Here is an 18,347-nt window from a genome sequence, read left to right as displayed (position 1 = left end):
AAAGATGAATAAGAGGCATCCTGGAGACCTAATTATATATAAGCACTACAGTTAATTAAGATACATAGGGCTCATCTGTTGAACCATCATTTTTGCGAAATTAATTATAGCTTTGGTCATCACATTCTGCAGTGATGAATACTAATATTTAACTTGCATATCACTAATTCAAAATTTAAAGATATTAATTTTCATAGCTCTCTTTGATGTATGTATTTTTACACCCGCTTTACATTCCCCATTAAAGATCAGAGGGATGGGATGGTTCCCCAAAGCCAAATATTCAAGTACCAAACCAAGATTAAAATTTTAAATTTCACAGCACCCAATCCAATCCATACTCTTTTAAGCCACATCAGTTATTCCCTATTTTCAGAAGGGCAATTAATAATTACAACCAGGCAGTGCCACTGCAAAACAAGAAATGCTTCATATAAGTAGATGTACACCGAAATGACTATAAACCCAAAAAAAGATACTGTCATCAAGCACATAACATTGTTGAAAAATCATTTCTAAGGCCCAATCTGCCCCATATAAGTTACTGAGGGTTTTCTCATTGACTCTTTTGGAAGAGGAAAACAGATCTGAAATATCTGTATAATAAAGATAGTTGTCAAAACTAAGCATGGTTGACATCACAAAGTGTAATAAGTTTGCATGCATGCTGAATGTGTTTAAAAAAAACACATTACAAAGCACAAACACATGGGTTTAAGTCAGGCATAGTCCAATCACGATAAAGCTATTTGCCTAACCTTTATAGAACTTACTCTGATAGGAAGTACGGATCCGTTTCGTTAAATCTGGATAAAAGTTAGACAGGCCACGCATGCAAATGTTGTCTTTGGAACATGCCAGTACACCAGCATCAGCAGCAGGCAGAGGAAAGAGAGAAAAAACAGTCTAAAGTGAAAGGAAGTGATATCATAACCAGCATCTAGAACAGCCAAGGTGAAGAAATTTCAGCAAATGCTTACCTTCCAATCGGGAGATATAAGAAGAAAAATAATCAAAACGGTAAAGGATGTGGGATGGATGGTGAGAAAGCAGCTGAGGCTTTTTTTAGATGCATAGTTTCCATGAGCAATCTAGAAATGTGCATTCCTTCTTAGCAGTCACTTATCCCCACTGGGCTCCATTCTAGCTTGACTGCATAGCTAGAACACTACCTTAAAGGATTGGCCAAAACCGTCACTGACACAGCAAAATCCTGTGTCATACAGTGCTGATAATAACTATTTCTACATCAGCTACCCTCCACCTTTTGCACAGGGCTCTGCAGCATGTTGCTGGCTGCTCAAATTACTTTGGGAGCTGCTGCGAGGCTGGCTGAACCAGACAGAGCCGCTGAAGATATCTTAAAGCCGCTTGTCTCCTCTCTCCTCAGCTGTGCCAAATTTACATCTTTAACACTTGGCACAGATGAGAACTAAGCTTGCCATGATTAAATGCCTAGAAAGTGAGATAAATGGTCTTTCAGGAACAGAAGTTAGCCTGAAGACTTACATTTTATTCTCTCAATTTTACTTTCTGTTTGGAGTACAGACATATTCCCAATTAAAAAAGTTTCTATTGAGTCTATGGAGAAATAGGATTTGATGATTTAGTGCAGGGTCTGCTGATGAAATTGCTGATGTCATAAACCCACTGTAATCTGCTGCTTTTATAATTTTATGGTTAGATTTAAAACTCAACATTTTCAAACATATTTTGAAATCTAATTCTAACTCTTCACAGCTATGTAAAACACATTTCATAATTGTGCCTGACTCTAGTATGTTATTATGGAATATGCAGAGCAAAAAGACTTGAAACGTAGAAGATCTTCTGACTTTTTTTCCTCATACTTTTTTTTGAATAACCAAATATGTGTGGTAAAATTTAGCTGCATTAATGGACTAATATTGCTAACACACAATGCATAATAATAGCTATGACTTACAAATGTGATCCTCTGGCATCAAGTTTTAAAACAGGGTACAGCTGGACTTAGTAAGTTTATATCAAGAGCTTCAGTTCACTACCAAAGTGGTTAATTTGAGCTCCTTGTGCTACCTACATAACATGTCTCTCAGGTGTTACACTTCTCCAAACACAACTGCCTATTCAAATACCAATGAATAGCACTTGGCAGAAGACACAATTACATTTAAATTGAAGTCTTACCTATAGGTATGAACTTATTGAAACCAGAAAGAAAATAGCATACAGACTACACTTCAAGTGATGGCCAGAGAAACAATTTACTGCTCTGCTCATTACAATTTTTTAGAGACTCAGCTAAGGGAATTACTTGCTGACCTCCATCCCAAAAGAATAAACTTTGTAAAACATTTTGTTTCTGAGAAAGCGTCAGTACCTAAAACACGTCAGGTTTCTTTTCTCAAGTTACAGAACCGCCATTGGCCGGCAAATAGTCATGCATTTCAAAAGCACCATAAGAAGCCACAGGCAAAAAAACCAAAGAACATGTCAGGCTCATAACCACAATAATTTTTTTCCTACCTGCAGCAAACTGCTTGCTTTTGCGAGGCGAACGGGGTTGACGCTGGTATGGATCACTTGATCCATATAGGTCAAGGGTTCCCATGCTCAGCAGTACTGTCTTCTGCATAAAGTCCACAACGGCCAAACCATTGCAGTTTCCAAATGCCACTCTGAGGAAAGAAATGTTCCTCAAAGGTATTAGTTGTATGTAATCAAGTGGTGCAAACAATAATTATTACTTATTATGAATTCCACATAAACATTTCCTTCAGAAACTACTCAAAGCTTACTTTTTATAATTCTTTTAGATTTGTAATCCTGAATTTATAAAACTGTGTCCTGAAACACAGTAAGTGGCATTCCAGACGGCAGACTGCCCACTTTAATTAACTTTCTATGCCAAACGCGTTGCAATAATGTCTAAATATAATTCTAGTAATACTGATGTAAATTAAGACTACAAATCTGGACATAGATCTTAAAAAGTGGTTATACATATATAAAAAAGCAAATATAAATTAAAATACAAATACAAATAAATTCACAATTAAAAAAATCTAAATATAAATTATAAATAAACTCTATTAAGCTGTATTGTGAAGATAGCCAAATCCGAAAGATATTTATAAAATTTATTTCCAAGTCTGTCAGCTTGGCTACATTATAGATTCCTGCTAAATCAGTTTCTACCCTGTGAAATGCTTCCATAACTGACATTTTGATGGTGCTTTGAAACATGGGTAAGATCTCGCAACTGCTGTGAGACCTCGCAACTGCCTAAGGTCTGGACTGCAGTCTTGTTATACGGAAAAAGAGATGGAACAGTTTATTCCTTTTGATGCCTAGAAAGTCCCTTTAGAAGCAGTCTGCCCTGATTCTGCTCTATTGCTACTACTGATTCCCTTCTGACACGTCTCAGAAAGAGGGAAGAAGTTGTATGGGACCAGCAGCACTTTCTCTTCTCCCATAAAAACGCTTTCTGTTCATGCTTTTTCCCCAACTTGGAAGGGCTGAAGGTTGAGGGGGGGCGGAATTAGACAATACGTCTATCTAAGAAAAAGGAAGAAAACAAAAAGACACTAAACATGTCTATATGTAAGACCTGGGAGAAAGTCTGAAGTTAACCATTGCATATGGAAACCCATATATCTCAGCAGATAAAATCTCACTAAAATCTCACTAAAGCATTAAAACTATTTAAGATTTAATAGCAAAATAAATTCCCAGAGCATATGACTATTCACAGGATCCGTACGTCAACCTCTTGCAGTGCATTGTTGGAGACTTCATTTAAGCAGGAATATTATACACTGACAATTATTCTACAGAAGTCTCTCATTTTCTACCAGACTGCAATTTTAACTTCCAGATTGAAAGGATTACAGGTACAGCCACAAAGAAACTCAAAATCCCAAACCATGCTCAATCATTTGTGATCAGGTTCTGTCAGTTTATGTATAAAGAGAGTAAGGTGGTCAGTTCAAAGCTCTGCAAGATATTTAAGCACTCAGTTCACACTAAAGTGAGCTGTGCACTCACCTCCACCTGACTCTTCTTAATATAGCTCCAAAATATCTTAAAGTAGATATAGGAATTTACATGTGGAAAAACAATAGGGAAAGAGAGAAGTAACGAGATGGAGGAAGGGGAAGCAGAGCAGATAGAACATTTTTCTCTGTTGTACCTTTTCTTCTTCTGCTTCCATTATAAAATAGACGATTTCATATAGCAAATGGAAAAGGTGAAGGGTAAAAATAAGGTGAGTTTTTCTTATTTGTCAAACTGGCAAATTAAGGCACCATCTACAACAGTGGCTCAAATTCTACCGGTTGTTACTACACCACGTTTTCTACCCTTGACTTAACACTGACTTTAGTACAGCACCTATGGAAATACCATGAACATAGTCTTTTTTCCCCATAGACTCGTCACTGATCTGTAGCTTAAGCAGCTACTCATGTACGCCAGTTTAAAGTGTGTTCAAATACACTTTTATCTGGCAATAGTTTGTGCTTATGTGGAAAGATCATAAGGTGCACTGAAGAATAAACTCCATATTTTATGAATGTAGAGTAATATCTGTTTCAGAAATTACTACAGCCTGTTTTGCTTAATAGAACAACAAAATAATTTTCAGAGTTCCCTGGGACAAAAAGGAATTCTATCTGTCACATTTGCCAGAAGACCATTCTGTGCAAAGTTTTATATGTCTTCATGTTTCTTGACTCAAATTGACTGATAAAGGATAGTAAAAAATGATTTTGCTATTTGTTTTTTTCATTCTTGTATTTTGCTTTAAAGCGTATGTTAATAGGCATTGTCAGAGAAAGGATATTGAAGTAAAAAAGATTACTGGTACTGGTGTAAAGTGTGACAGCAATGCCTGTGTTCATAAGTCCCTGTGTTCTAGGTGGAGAAGAAAAATAAAGGAATAAAAATGACGACTGTCAATCTCATCTTTTAATACTTTAGGCAACAAAAATAATAGCCATCTGCATTTTGAAAATGATTAACCTGAGATTTATTAATTTTGGAAAACATGAGTCAAAAGAAGAGCCAGTGATCATTCACTCTGTGGTCAGCAAATCCACAAAACTGATCGTCACTGCATTTTTCTAAACTTCTCTAAGTTCACACACAAGCATGGATATAATATTTCTTATACCTAAAAAAATTTCTTTACCAAGACAAATCAGAAATTGCTCTTTAATATTATAACACTTCTGAGGAATGGTAAGAAAATCTAGACAGACGTTACTATTAACAAGGCTTAAGATCAATTGCTACCATCCAAGTTTTTATAAATTCAAATGTAAAATAAGCACAATTAATTTCTCAGTTTTGAGTGATGAATAGAATTAGTTGCTAGGAGATGTTCTATTCTGTGGGTATCTTTCATAGAAATGTCATAAAATCCTCACCAGACATTTCTTGACAATTAATATGTAGATTGGCTGAAAATTTTTATCACATGAGCTGGTAATAAATTTTCAAAGGCTGCTTTCAGTCCAACAGAAAATGCTTTAAAACAAATTTATTACTTGTATTTAACCTTGTAGATCCTCAGTTGTAATTGAAGCATTTTGTAAATTTTTCTTTTCTACTTCCATAACATAAAGAAGTTGTTTGATGATTCATTTCAACAGAAATAAACCAGGTGTTAACACTTCTGATTTGTAGCTTGGTACTGTTAAAAGTAGACAAAATAAATTAAATAAAATTTCACAATGTCTGAAGCCTTTTATCTTTGCCGGGGATAAAGTTTTTCTTATATCTTGCTTTAGTCCTGTTTCACGGCTGCAGTAACATCAGGGACACTAATTATTTGTAATATACAGTGTGCTGGTTTTGGCTGGGGTAGAGTTAACTTTCTTCATAGCAGCTAGTATGGGGCTGTGTTTTGGATTTGTGCTGGAAACAGTGTTGATACACAGGAATGTTTTAGTTACTGATGAGCAGTGCTTACACAGAGTCAAGGCCTTTTCTGCTCCTCACACCGCCCGACCAACGAGTAGGCTGGAGGTGCACAAGAGGTTGGGAGGGGACACAGCCGGGACAGCTGACCCCAACTGACCAAAGGGATATTCCATACCATATGATGTCATGCTCAGCATATAAAGCTGGGGGAGGAGGAAGGAAAGGGGGGACATTCGGAGTAATGGCGTTCGTCTTCCCAAGCAACCATTATGCGTGATGGAGCCCTGCTTTCCTGGAGATGGCTGAACACCTGCCTGCCGATGGGAAGTAGTGAATGAATTCCTTGCTTTGCTTTGCTTCCTCACGTGGCTTTTGCTCTACCTATTAAACTGTCTTTATCTCAACCCAGGAGTTTTCTTACTTCTACTCTTCCGATTCTCTCCCCCATCCCACCTGGGGGGAGTGAGCGAGCGGCTGTGTGGTGCTTAGTTGACGGCTGGGACTAAACCACGACATACAGTTACAGAAATCAAAGTAATTAAAAGAACACTGGAAGTAGACACTCCAGAACACACTTACTATCCTGTCTTCCTCTTTGTTAAACTGACATGCTGACGTGGCACAGTTTTTCCACACTGTGAGGCTAGATAACAGGAGAAAACTAAATTATTAAACAAAAATTCTGATGAAAGATAAGATTGTGCCTTGTCATAGGCCCAAGGAAAAAGTTGAGAGAGACAAGAAAGAGGGAGAGAGAAGAGACTCCGCAGAAGAAATGTAATGCAATAGGCCTTTCTTGGGTAGCTTTTGTAGGAAAGTTAAATTTAGGTTATTGGGCTATTTTATTCATACATGCATTTATTTCTGAAACGCTCATGTACTTATTACATGGTGTTTTAAAGGAGGCTGTCCTGTAAACTGTCACTGCTCCTAGCAAAGGAAACAATTTAAAGCATTTGATTGAATCAGGTATGTTTAGGAAACCGCTGTCAGTAAGTACTAGGAGATCTGCAACCTGTCAGAGTAGTTTACAAGTGAGAGAATGGTGTGATTACTCCTGAAGTCAGATGCTGCCTTGAGGCCTGAGACCTGCAAGGGAGCAAATTAGGGAAAACCCAAGAATTTGCATAAGTGACAAATGCATCTAGGTATGGTAAAACAAAAGAAACTTCTAGAGTTCATGAATAGGAAACTGTCCGGAAATTCAGGCCAAAGACTTGACAAAACAGCCCCCAAATGACAATATTTTTGCACAAATGTAAAGGCTCTGCATAAAATTTCCTAAGTCTCTGAAGAGAGTCAAGTGACTTACTGAAAATCAGTAGGAGTCAGACACCTAACACCCAATACAGCCTGTAGTTTTTATTGGAGTAACAGCTTCTACAAGGGAAAACCATTTTAATGTATCTGGGCGACTCTCAGTGAGAGAAAACATTAAAAATTGGCAAATAAATTGAACCTGAGGAAAAAAATACACACAGATACGCTCACTTGCATTTCCATAGAGAATTTGGCGTTCGAATGTTCCTTACTCAATTTTCAATTTCAGGTCACTGGTTCTCTTGCAAACAGAGATTAGCACAGACATAAAAATGCTGTTCTCAGAAGATAATTTCAAACTAAGATATGATGTCGTGATAAATGACATTTAACACTTAATCACATCACCATTTTCTATGATATGTATTTCACCTTGGTGATCCTTTCAAAATAACTTTAAAAATTACAGATTTGAAAGGTAATTAGATTTTATTTGAAAGGATGGACGGAACAATGTGAAAAGATTCAGTCTTTTAAATAGGAATAGTAAAAATATGGGTAAGAATGGCAGTTTAACATCTCATATTACAATCTTTATGTAAGTTCAAATAATGTTTCCCCAAGAATCTGGGTTATAGCACCTTTTGATTGTTTTTACTCTGACTTTAACTGTCTGCAGGAAACTTCAAAGTGTAATCAGAAAATACATGATTTAGTGCAATAAACAATAAATCAATGCAACCTTAATTTTGAGTTACTTACAGTCCATAAGCAGAGTTTACAGCAAGACTAGTAATCTGTTGTGGAGGCTCACCATCCACCCACACCAACTGAATAACAAGATCTGCTTGGTATCCAGGAGGCATTCTCACAGGTCGAGTCTTAACGCTAAGAAGAAGAGGTACAAAATAAGAACAAACAAACAAACAAACAAACAGACTGGGCTATGAATAACAACTGCTTCTCTTGAGAAAATACTAGTGAAGCACAATCCCTTCATACGTCTAGAGCAGTACCAGCACTTGCAGCACACTGTGCATATACCCATACACTGAGACCAGGCATTCCAATCAGAATAGGGATATTTTAGAGGAATTCCAGGTTTTTACTTTCATTTCTGTTGTAAAAACAAATGTGAAAACTTCAGCATTCCCTACAAGAGAAACTCTGGAGCAGATGTAGGTGGGGGGTCAATAAAAATAATTTTTGCTTCATCATTTTGCTTTGATTTCCCTTTTTCAGAATATTTTCTTATGCTATATAATGCACACTTAAAAATCTTATGCTATATAATGCACACTTAAAAATCATCACGAATGATCAACTTGAATGGAAAACCTAAAATACTTTCTTCTGAAACTTTGAAACAGGACATTTCTGTATTTTTGGAACTTTCTTGCTCTGAATTAAAGCACGACAGAAAAATGCAAAGAGGCAAGAGAAGATGAGAAGATGTCCCTTTCTGTAGTGGTCCTCACCATTGCATATTCAAAACTTATAGACTTGATGATTCTATTTGTCCATCTAGGGCAAACGAGTCCCGTTTTCTTCTTAGGAGTATAATTACCTAGTATGTGATCTGGTCTTAATGAATGAATGCTTCCTACATAAAATCTGGTATCATTATTAACACCTCTTCATATTCTGTTATGGCAAGTTCAGTGACTTGCAAAGCAGGTAGTGAAGGTGTACATATTAAGGGGGAGTGTAAGAACTGAACAATTCCGTGTGACTGCTTTATGTATGTTCTTGACTGGTAGAAACTTGATGATGCACTGAAAGAAGATGTTATGCAATAATAGCAATACTTTGAGGTGTTGATGTCATTCATTAGTACATTCACACTGTAGGTAGTAATTTATATGTAAAGCCCACTAGCCAGTGCATTTTTACTGTAGCTGTAAAAGGTGAGACTCCTTATATTGCATCCCTCTGCACACAGTCGTTATAGGGCGATCTATCACATATAATCCTCTATCCCTGTGAAAAATAGTACCCGAAGAAAGACTAAGAATCAGGAGAGGAAGGAGAGCAGCTAGTTAATATAGACATGGACAACACATTCTGAAGAACTGCAATTTTTGGCACATAGTATTTCTTTCTGCTGTAAGTGCTTCTCTATACAGGTATCTCTACCATAAATAACTTAAACAGTATTATCCTATGTACTGGATCTTAGAGAAGAGATCTCCGATGACTCTGATGATGCAGACTATCTCCTGAACATGACTATGGTGTGACTCCAAGCAGCCCTGGCCCATGCACCTGAAAAGATGGTGGATCAGATTGGAAAAAAATCCAACTAATTTCTATTCAGAAGCAAGTAAGTAAGCGCTTCTCTCAAGAGAGGACATTCAAACTTATCATTCGATAACCAGGGCTGTCAGCTTTTTTGTAGCTACACTGACTGCATCTGTTGGGATGGAGGCCTTGGTGGCAAACAGGGCTATCGGCAATCTTGGAAAATTGAAGATAGATGAAGAAAACTGAAGTAAAATGAAGTAAAACATAACCATAGAATGACAATAGGGCAAAAGTTCTGAACGAGGTAACTCCAGTAGCACAACTGACAATGTACAAGGCAAATAGTGCTCTAATTCTGACAGAAGTTATGAATAACAGAGGACTGCACGATACATCTCACATTTTTATGGTCTGATATAGAGCATGAGAAAGGACTGGACATGGATGTACCTTATGACACAAAAAGATAAAATCTCCAGCTCAGTGTTAGCAGTACAAGCACTTGAAGATACTTTTTGGAAAAGTTCTTAAAGCATAATGCCTATTTTCTTAATAAGACCTTAATATCTGTGGTGGGTTAACCTCCGCTGGCTGCCAGGTGCCCACCCAGCCGCTCTCTCACTCATCCTCCTCAACAGTGTTACCAGTAACAACAGGACAGGGGAAGAAAATGAGATCAAAAAGCTCATGGGTTGAGATAGGACAGGGAGATCACTTACTGATTACCCTCACAGGCAAAGCAGATTCAACCTGGGGAAAACTAATTTATTGCCAACTAAAAATAGGGTAGGAGAGTGAGAACTTTGAAAAGACAGAACGAAAAACATCCTCTCCCCAGCCCTCCCTTCTTTCCAGGCTCAATTTTGAGTTGCCCCTGTACTTGGCTCTGGTGAGGCCGCACCTCGAATACTGTGTTCAGTCTTGGGCCCCTCACTACAAGAAGGACCTTGAGGTGCTGGAGCGTTTCCAGAGAAGAAGCTGGTGAGGGATCTGGAGCACAAGTCTGATGAGGAGTGGCTGAGGGAACTGGGGTTGTTCAGTCTGGAGAAGAGGAGGCTGAGGGGAGACCTTATCGCTTTCTACAATTACCTGAAAGGGGGTTGTGGGGAGGTGGGTGTTGGTCTCTTCTCCCAAGTGACAAGTGATAGGACAAGAGGAAATGGCCTCAAGTTGTGCCAGGGGAAGTTTAAGCTGGATATTAGGAAAAATTTCTTTACTGAGGGAGTGGTGAAGCACTGGCAGAGGCTGCCCAGGGAAGTGGTGGAGTCACCATCACTGGAGGTGTTCAAGGAACGTGTGGACGTGGCATTGCGGGACATGGTTTAGTGGGCATGGTGGTGTTGGGTTGATGGTTGGACTTCATGATCTTACAGGTCTTTTCCAACCTTAGTGATTCTGTGATTCTGTAATTTCAATCCTGAGTACTCCACCCCGAGCAGCACAGTGGGGATGGGGAACAGTGGTTGCGGTCAGTTCATAACACTTTGTGTCTGCAACTCTTTCCCCTCACGCTCTTCCCCTGTTCCAGTGGGGTCCATCCCGAGGGGTGCAGTCCTTCAGGAACAGACTGCTCCAGCGTGGGTCCCTTATGGGCCACAGTTTCTGCCAGAAAACCTGCTCCTGAGTGGGCTCCTCTCCACAGGTGGCAGCCCGTACCAGGAGCCTGCTCCAATGTGGGCTCTCCATGGGCTGCAGAGGGACAACATGCATCACCATGGTCCTCTCCACAGGCTGCAGGGGAATCTCTGCTCCAGCGCCTGGAGCACCTCCTCCCCCTCCTCCTTCTCTCATCTTGGTGTCACAGGGCTGTTTCTCACACCGTTTTTCCTCGCTCCTCACTGCCATGCAGCATGGGACATGGTTTAATGGGCATAGTGGTGTTTGTTGGTTGATGGTTGGACTTGATGACCTTACAGGTCTCTTCCAACCTTAGTGATTCTGTGATTCTGTGATTTTGCCCTTTCTTTGTTTTCCCAGAGGTGCCACCACCTTGGCTGCGGGGCTCAGCCCTGCCGTGGGTCCATGGGAGCCGGCTGGGACCTGCTGTGTCCGGCACAGGGGCCACCCTTCAGCCCCCCCGACACCTGGGCACCTGCACCTGATACAACATCTTTGACAACTGCCTTTTCAAAATATGTTCCCACCCTGTCTTGAGTTGTTTAACCATTTCAGTAATACAGTTTATGCTGTACTGCTTGTATTTTTATTGTAGAGGGTTCACTAACCTTGACAAACCTTTCCCTTATTTACTATTTAATGAGAAAGGCATTGGTCGTATATCTTTCTAAATGTATTTCCCTAACAGTGGCTTGGTACGCTCTTCTCTTTCTTTTGCCTGTCCTACTGTTCAGACCTTACACATCCATTTATCTGGAGCAGTAAGCAGCCACTTGGCTCGGATCGCGTCACAGGAAAGACGTGACAGCACAGTCCAGCAAGTGGGATGCTTTTCCCCCTCCTCCTATTCCTCCCTCCTCCTTGTCTGGGACCAGCTGTGAGAACAGACCTCCAGGCCAGGGCTCTGGACTACCACTCCTCCCTCACCTGCTCAGGGTTGCTGCAGTCACAAGAGCAAAAGGACACAGCCACAGTCTTCAGCCAAACTGGAAGCGAATATCATTGTGACAACGCGTAAATAGTGGAGATGAACAGCACGTTGTATAAATAGTGGAGATGAACAGCACATAGTATAAATAGTGGAGATGAACAGCACTTTATCTGCCTGGAGACAAGAAAGTAACCGCTTTCATTTTCTTCCATAAGGAGCCTTGTTATCCATGGTTGGTGGCAGACGGCAACAGATACAGTGACATACTACAATGCTAGCATGCCAAAAAATGATGGGAGCCAAGAAGTGGTGCTGGCAGTAGTGAGATAAGGCTTTCTGAAGTGTGGGGTTGACCAAGCCAGAGTAAGCACATGGTGTAGCAGGGTTGCACAAGACAGCTTGTTGGAACTAATACACCGTTGCATCAAGCCTGAAGAGAGGAAGCAGCAGAAACAGGAGCTGGTGCAAGTGAAGCACCAGGTAGTGCAGCTGGTGAAAGAGCTGAACAGTTCATTGTTAGATGCGTGATGCCTTTCACAATTATCTGCAACTTTCTCAGGTCCTGCAGCTTCGTCAAACTCCATAGCCCTATCAGAGTTTACCTATTATACCTGAGGATATGGGGTCACATGTCTGGATATTACAGCAGAATATATGGAGCATTTCAGGTTGAGGACCGAGACCTTCACTTGGACCTTCAAGACAGAACCACCTCCTCTCCCCTTCACGACCTGCTCCGAGCTTTTCCCCTCTCTGACTGAAGAAGTACACAAGTTGTGTGGCAAGGTTTTGGTAGCAGGGGGCCGGGGACTGCAGGGGTGGCCTCTGTGAGGAGAGGCAGCCCCATTCTAGCTGGTTCCAGCTGGCTCTGCCACAGAGCCACGGCAGGACACAGCTGAGCCCCTCAGCCAAGCTGGTGGCACCTCTGGGAAAACAAAGGGCAGGCACAAAATGCTGCCTGGGAGTAAGGAGTGAGGAAAAAAAAAAGTGTGAGAAACAGCCCTGCAAGCGCCAAGGTGAGCAAAGGAGGAGAGGAGCCACTCCAGGTGCGGGAGCAGAGATTTCCCTGCAGCCCGTGGGGAGGATCACGGTGGAGCAGATACCCACACTGCAGCCCATGGAGGACCCGATGGTGTAGCAGGCGGATATTTCCTGAAGGAACTGCAGCTTGTAGTGAGCCCATGCTGGAGCAGTTAACCCTGAAGGACTGTACCCCACGGGAGGGACCCCACACCAGAGCAGGGAAAAGCGTGAGGAGGAAGGAGTGGCAGAGAGGAGCTCTTACGGACTGAGCACAACCACCATTCCCCATCGCCCTGCGCTGCGCGGGGTGCAGGTGGTGGACGAGTTGGGAATGAAGGAGTGAAGTTGGGAAAAGGGGGGTGGAGGACAGGTGTTTTCATTTTTGTTTTTGTTTCTCACCATCCAACTCTATTTTAATTGGCAATAAATGAAATTACTTTTCCCCAAGTTGAGTCTGTTTTGCTTGTGACAGTAATTGGTAAGTGATCTCCCTGTCTTTATCTCAACCCATGAAAGTTTCCATCTTATTTTCTTCCCCTTGCACTGTTGAGGAGAGGGAGTGACAGAGTGGCTGGGTGAGCACCTGCAGCCGGCCAAGATCAACCCACCACAGTTGGCAATAGCTTTGTATTGTTGTTTTCTACTAACAGCAAACCTCTGCTCAAAGTTTTGCACTTTCTTACCTGTTTGCTGGCACTAAAGCTTTGCCCTTTCCTTTGTTCATAAGTTAGATATCCACGAGCATTTCTGAAGTGACACTATCCATAAGCTTAATGAAGTCCTGGATTATCCAGGTGTATTCGTGGTGAGAACAAAGGGACGAACACCTGTGAACCCAATCTGCTAAGGGAGAGGGGTCTTTTGAGACTGGGGAAATCTGAAACTACAAACGAGAGTTGTATACAATGAAGATGTATTCTTTTCAAACAGACTTCACAGCAAGCAGAAGCTGAATATTTTATACAAATAGTCCTCCAGATGGGGACCTTCCACTTCTTATGGAAGTCTGTGGATAAGCCTTTAAGAGGCATGCTAGTGGTGGTGTTTCCATCTTGCACCCCGTTTTCGGTTTTCAGCTCCTGCCCTTAAAAATGTTATGAAAAATACAAACCAGGTAAATGAGATCTAAGAAGCAAGACTTAAGTCTAATGCCCTTTCAGCTGAGCAGACATACTTCCCATCCATATTTTCTAATGGATAAGTGATGATGTGGGAGAACACAAGGGTCAAGCAGACTGCTATGGTGAATTCCAACAAATATCTGTAGAGGCAATGCATTTATCCTTTTCTTCTTCTAAACAAACCACCATGAGACTGACAATGGCTGCAGAATTAATGCTGATACCTAAAACATGTTTTTATTACGATACTACTTTTCCAATGTATTTTTAACAACATGCTGAAGAAATAAGAGAACTTGAAGTGCCTTCTAAGTTTTCTTTCAGGTTGTTGTTACTTGAGCAGAAAAAGCAAACACTTTTCTCTTTCTATTTTTTCACTGTAAATTTGAGGATCTTCTTTGGTAAGATGGTTGTTATTTCACAGGGATTTTCTCTAAGCATAGAATAAGTTGTAGCTGGTGTAAGACTGGAGTAAAATAGTTTAAGATTTCATGATTCAGTTTGTCATTCCCATGTTCCTGTGACACCTTCCTCTTTAAGGATGCTTGAGCCATTTCTCTGGTTTCACTAACCATCTTGCTTGAACAGTAATGTTGATATTTAGTTCTTCACCTTGTTTTGGATAGCTTTTTTTGAAATGTTTACCCTATAAGCCTAAACAGACTGCAGGAGTATGTGCAGAAGGAATGTAGATATTTCAGTGTTTTCCTTGACACGTTCTTGTTATGCTACACTGAATTTGGTTGTTGCCAAGTTTTTGTTTTTAGTTTTCCTCATGAGATAATCACAGACAGTTCTTTATTATTTTGGAGCTACTTGGAGTTACTGTCAAAACCCTTGATTGACCTAATTTTGGGATGATACTAAAAGTCTGGGAACAAAGACTTACATTCTGGGTACAGCTGTTGGATGACAGTATTTACATCAAAAATATTTATCTGGATAGTCACAAATACATCAGTTTCTTATGTCATTATAGCTGCATATTTGATTATAAAATCTTTTGAAATAAGCAGGAACAATATTTATTCCACACTGCTGCTTGCCTCTCTTGGTAACATTTACTTTTGATTTCAGAAAAATGCCAAGTTTTCATTACTTCAGCCTCTTCCATCACTTGTTTTCTAGTACCTATTCGGAGACACAAACACGTTCAGGCATTCTGACTTCTGACTAGCAAAAATTATGTAGCATGGAGTGCCACCCATTTGCTGTAACAAGGCTGAGAAGTGGATATGTAAACAAACACAATGGAGCCAATATTCCAAGCTAGTCTGTATATAAAATTTTATGTGGATTATCAATATAGTTCAAGTTGCGCACTCACCCTCCATGAGTAGGTGGCTGCAGCTTTACGTTATTACGACCGTATCTTAAATTCTGTACTGCTGCCCACCTGAATGATTTGCATATAAAATCAACAGCATTATCCAGGTCTCTACTGGGTTTTCTGTGTTTTCAGCACTGTTTTCATCTTATCATCATAATTCTGCTTAGAACAGAAGGTTTTTGACAGAAAAGGAATGTGGACTCGGTTAGGGTTTGGGGGAACAGTGTGGCTATTTATAGGCCTTTCCGTCTTGAAAAGGACGAGAGTGTACACAGTAAAATTTCATATAAATGTAAGAGGGAGTATGCCAGCAGTTCTAGTAGTATAACTTGACTTTGAAAAATCACTTCTCTGTCAAAATAAGTTTACATTTACTTTGTGTAAAATGGGACAAAAATCAGTAGGCCAGCTTAATGTGAGATTATATGGATTTAAACAAACTCCTAAAAAGTAACCAGCAGAACCTCTACTGGTTCATTACAGCTTTTCTACCTCCAAGATCAACAATTCCTCTCCTCCCCAGACCAAATCAAATAAGAATCCCTTAAGGGAAAATCTTAGCCACTGAAATAATCAATTGCATTCTTGTTGATTTCAATAGTATGAATAGACTTCACATTGGGATTTTTTTAATAACCTCTCTCTGCCTCTGCTATTGATTTTCATGGTTTATATTAACGACTAACAGAGGTCTGAGGTTCAACTGCCTGACTGAATGAGGTGGACAAATGTACAGGATGCCAAAAAATACTGTTAATTTTTCAAGAACAATGTAATGATATTGTTTTTAAATGCTAATGCTAGTTTCAGGAGCTCAACGGCCCAAAGTATCTGCAAAGTCAGGCAATGTTCATTTAAACTGCTTTTGAAATAATTGAGACATTAAAAATATTTAATAACAATTAGACTGAAATAATAATGAATTCACTAAAATGAGAGCAATTATTATCAGCAGTGCACTATCATTGCTGGGAAATTACAGTTTACGGAGTTTTGTATGGAATTCTGTTTTGAAACTATTCAAACCCATAATTTATCTGCCTTATTAGTAAGAACATATTAATCTACTCCAAACAGTGGCAATGTGTCTTCTAGCAGACAACAATTTGCTTCTTTCTAAAGATTAAGCATATATACACTTCCACACAGTGCAACCATTTCATAATTGTATATTTCAAAGATTGTTTCATGCATATGAACACGGCTTCCATCCCTTACACACCATAAAATGCATATACTTCTTTCACAAAGAAAGATTTTAGTGTTATACTAATTAATCAAGGAGGGAAAGCTTTGCACATGTCTGCTTTATGGAAGCCTCTTTGTGAACTCAAGAAAAAAAGTTCCTCAGAAATTCCTTAATCTATTCTGTGGTGCTTATATTCCACTCAAAAGCTTGGGTATGAGATGAAGATTTACTCCTAGATCATCCCGGAAAATTACAGTCCAACCTTTACTGTAATAGTTTATCTTCTCCATACTTATATCCTTTTAAAATCCCTTATTAATTACTTTGCTTTAATTCTTTTGTTTGTTCTGTATTCTGGTTTCTTCTAATTTTGTGTTGCATACATTAAGAAGATTAAAAAGATTAAGCTCTTTTTCTTGGTAGTTAACTGATTGTTAATGCAACAGATAGGAATGCTTTTTAGAAAGATAAATCTTTGAAAAATGGCACAGACTTACCTAAGACATGGGATACTATCCTTCATTGTTCCTTCACATGCTACAGTGTTGGTACTGCCTGAAAGGCTCTTTAAAGAAGGAAGCTGGGAGGAGGCATCTGGAAATGGAGGAATTATTTCCGGTTCAGGAGTAATGATATCTTCTACTTCATACTGAAGTCGTACCTCTAATGACTTAAATAAATAAAAAGCTAAGTTATAATTTAATAAAGAAAGCTGCTAAACATTCTGTTACTTTCAAATAATTATCAGTAAGCCTTTTTTAAAAAAATAACCCCTGACATTTATCATTATCATTTGCAGGCAAAGAATACTGTCAGTTTTTATTTATACAGTCTAACAGTGACATCAGATAGGAGCTAGTCATCTACCCTGTGCTGATGGAGAAATAACATAGGTATATTCTTCCAGCACTGACTTTGATTCAAGCCTTTTATTGTAAGTGAAAGGCAAGAATACAACTTCCCAGCATTTGTTATGAAAAGAGAAGTTAATCACTCACCCCCAAATAAATAATATTTTGGCATAAGAAGGCATCATTCAGGATAAGTGTCATGAAAATTTTCTGCCTATTGTCTGTTACCTTTTTCCTAAGCAAATTCATTAAAAAAATGATCACCAACTCTGCTTCCTTATTGCTAGCACAACAGAGTCTCTACAAGAGAGGTTTTAGCCAGCTTGCAGAAGCCTGACAGCGTGGGTAGTACTGATGAACGAACTTCATTTGGCCATAAGCGAAGGTCAGGAAATCAGAGATAACATCACAGGGAGTTCCATATTCCTTAGACTGAACATGAGTTTGGCAGAATTCTAGAAAGCAAAGTTCAAACCAGTTACGTTTTGCTTTCCTTCAGGGCTCTCTAGATAGGGAAAAGGAGACCAACCAGGCCCAACCACCCGTCAATCCTTTCCATTAATTCAGGAAACCTTAACTGAAGGACTCCAAAACACAGGGGAAACTCGTCAGGGAGCTCAAATCTATAGAAGTAATAATCTCAAAGAATCACAGTAAATATTGGGCAATTCTTTCTACCCCATGGATTGTCCAAGGAGATGCCTATTTTGAAAAGAATAGAAAACAAGGTACAGCCCTCAAAGAGGTAAGGTTTTGGGATTACTAGCTGAATAGTAATTTCACTGCTGGTACCTTGAAGTGATCAGAAACAATTGCAGATTTAGACACTGCAAACTCCATCTTAGTTAGTGTACCCTCACTGAGACATCATCTG

At 39.6% G+C, this 18,347-nt stretch overlaps 1 protein-coding gene across 2 annotated transcripts in view; it reads right to left on the bottom strand.

The window, feature by feature from the left end:
- STXBP5L (syntaxin binding protein 5L) overlaps positions 1 to 18,347 on the bottom strand; it is a 208,653-nt gene that overhangs the window by 49,067 nt on the left and 141,239 nt on the right. The window contains exons 16-19 of one of the 2 annotated variants that reach the window (XM_059819981.1): positions 17,120 to 17,292; positions 7,930 to 8,055; positions 2,509 to 2,660; positions 774 to 845 (exon numbers count right to left, since the gene is read on the bottom strand). In XM_059819981.1, the coding sequence (XP_059675964.1) occupies positions 774 to 845; positions 2,509 to 2,660; positions 7,930 to 8,055; positions 17,120 to 17,292 (523 nt within the window). The remainder of the gene's footprint in view (positions 1 to 773; positions 846 to 2,508; positions 2,661 to 7,929; positions 8,056 to 17,119; positions 17,293 to 18,347) is intronic. The other variant, XM_059819988.1, reaches the window with a different exon arrangement.

Source organism: Gavia stellata, chromosome 1, assembly GCF_030936135.1.
Source record: "Gavia stellata isolate bGavSte3 chromosome 1, bGavSte3.hap2, whole genome shotgun sequence".
In the NCBI taxonomy this organism is placed as follows: domain Eukaryota; kingdom Metazoa; phylum Chordata; class Aves; order Gaviiformes; family Gaviidae; genus Gavia; species Gavia stellata.
This window is presented reverse-complemented; position numbering and strand designations above follow the sequence as displayed.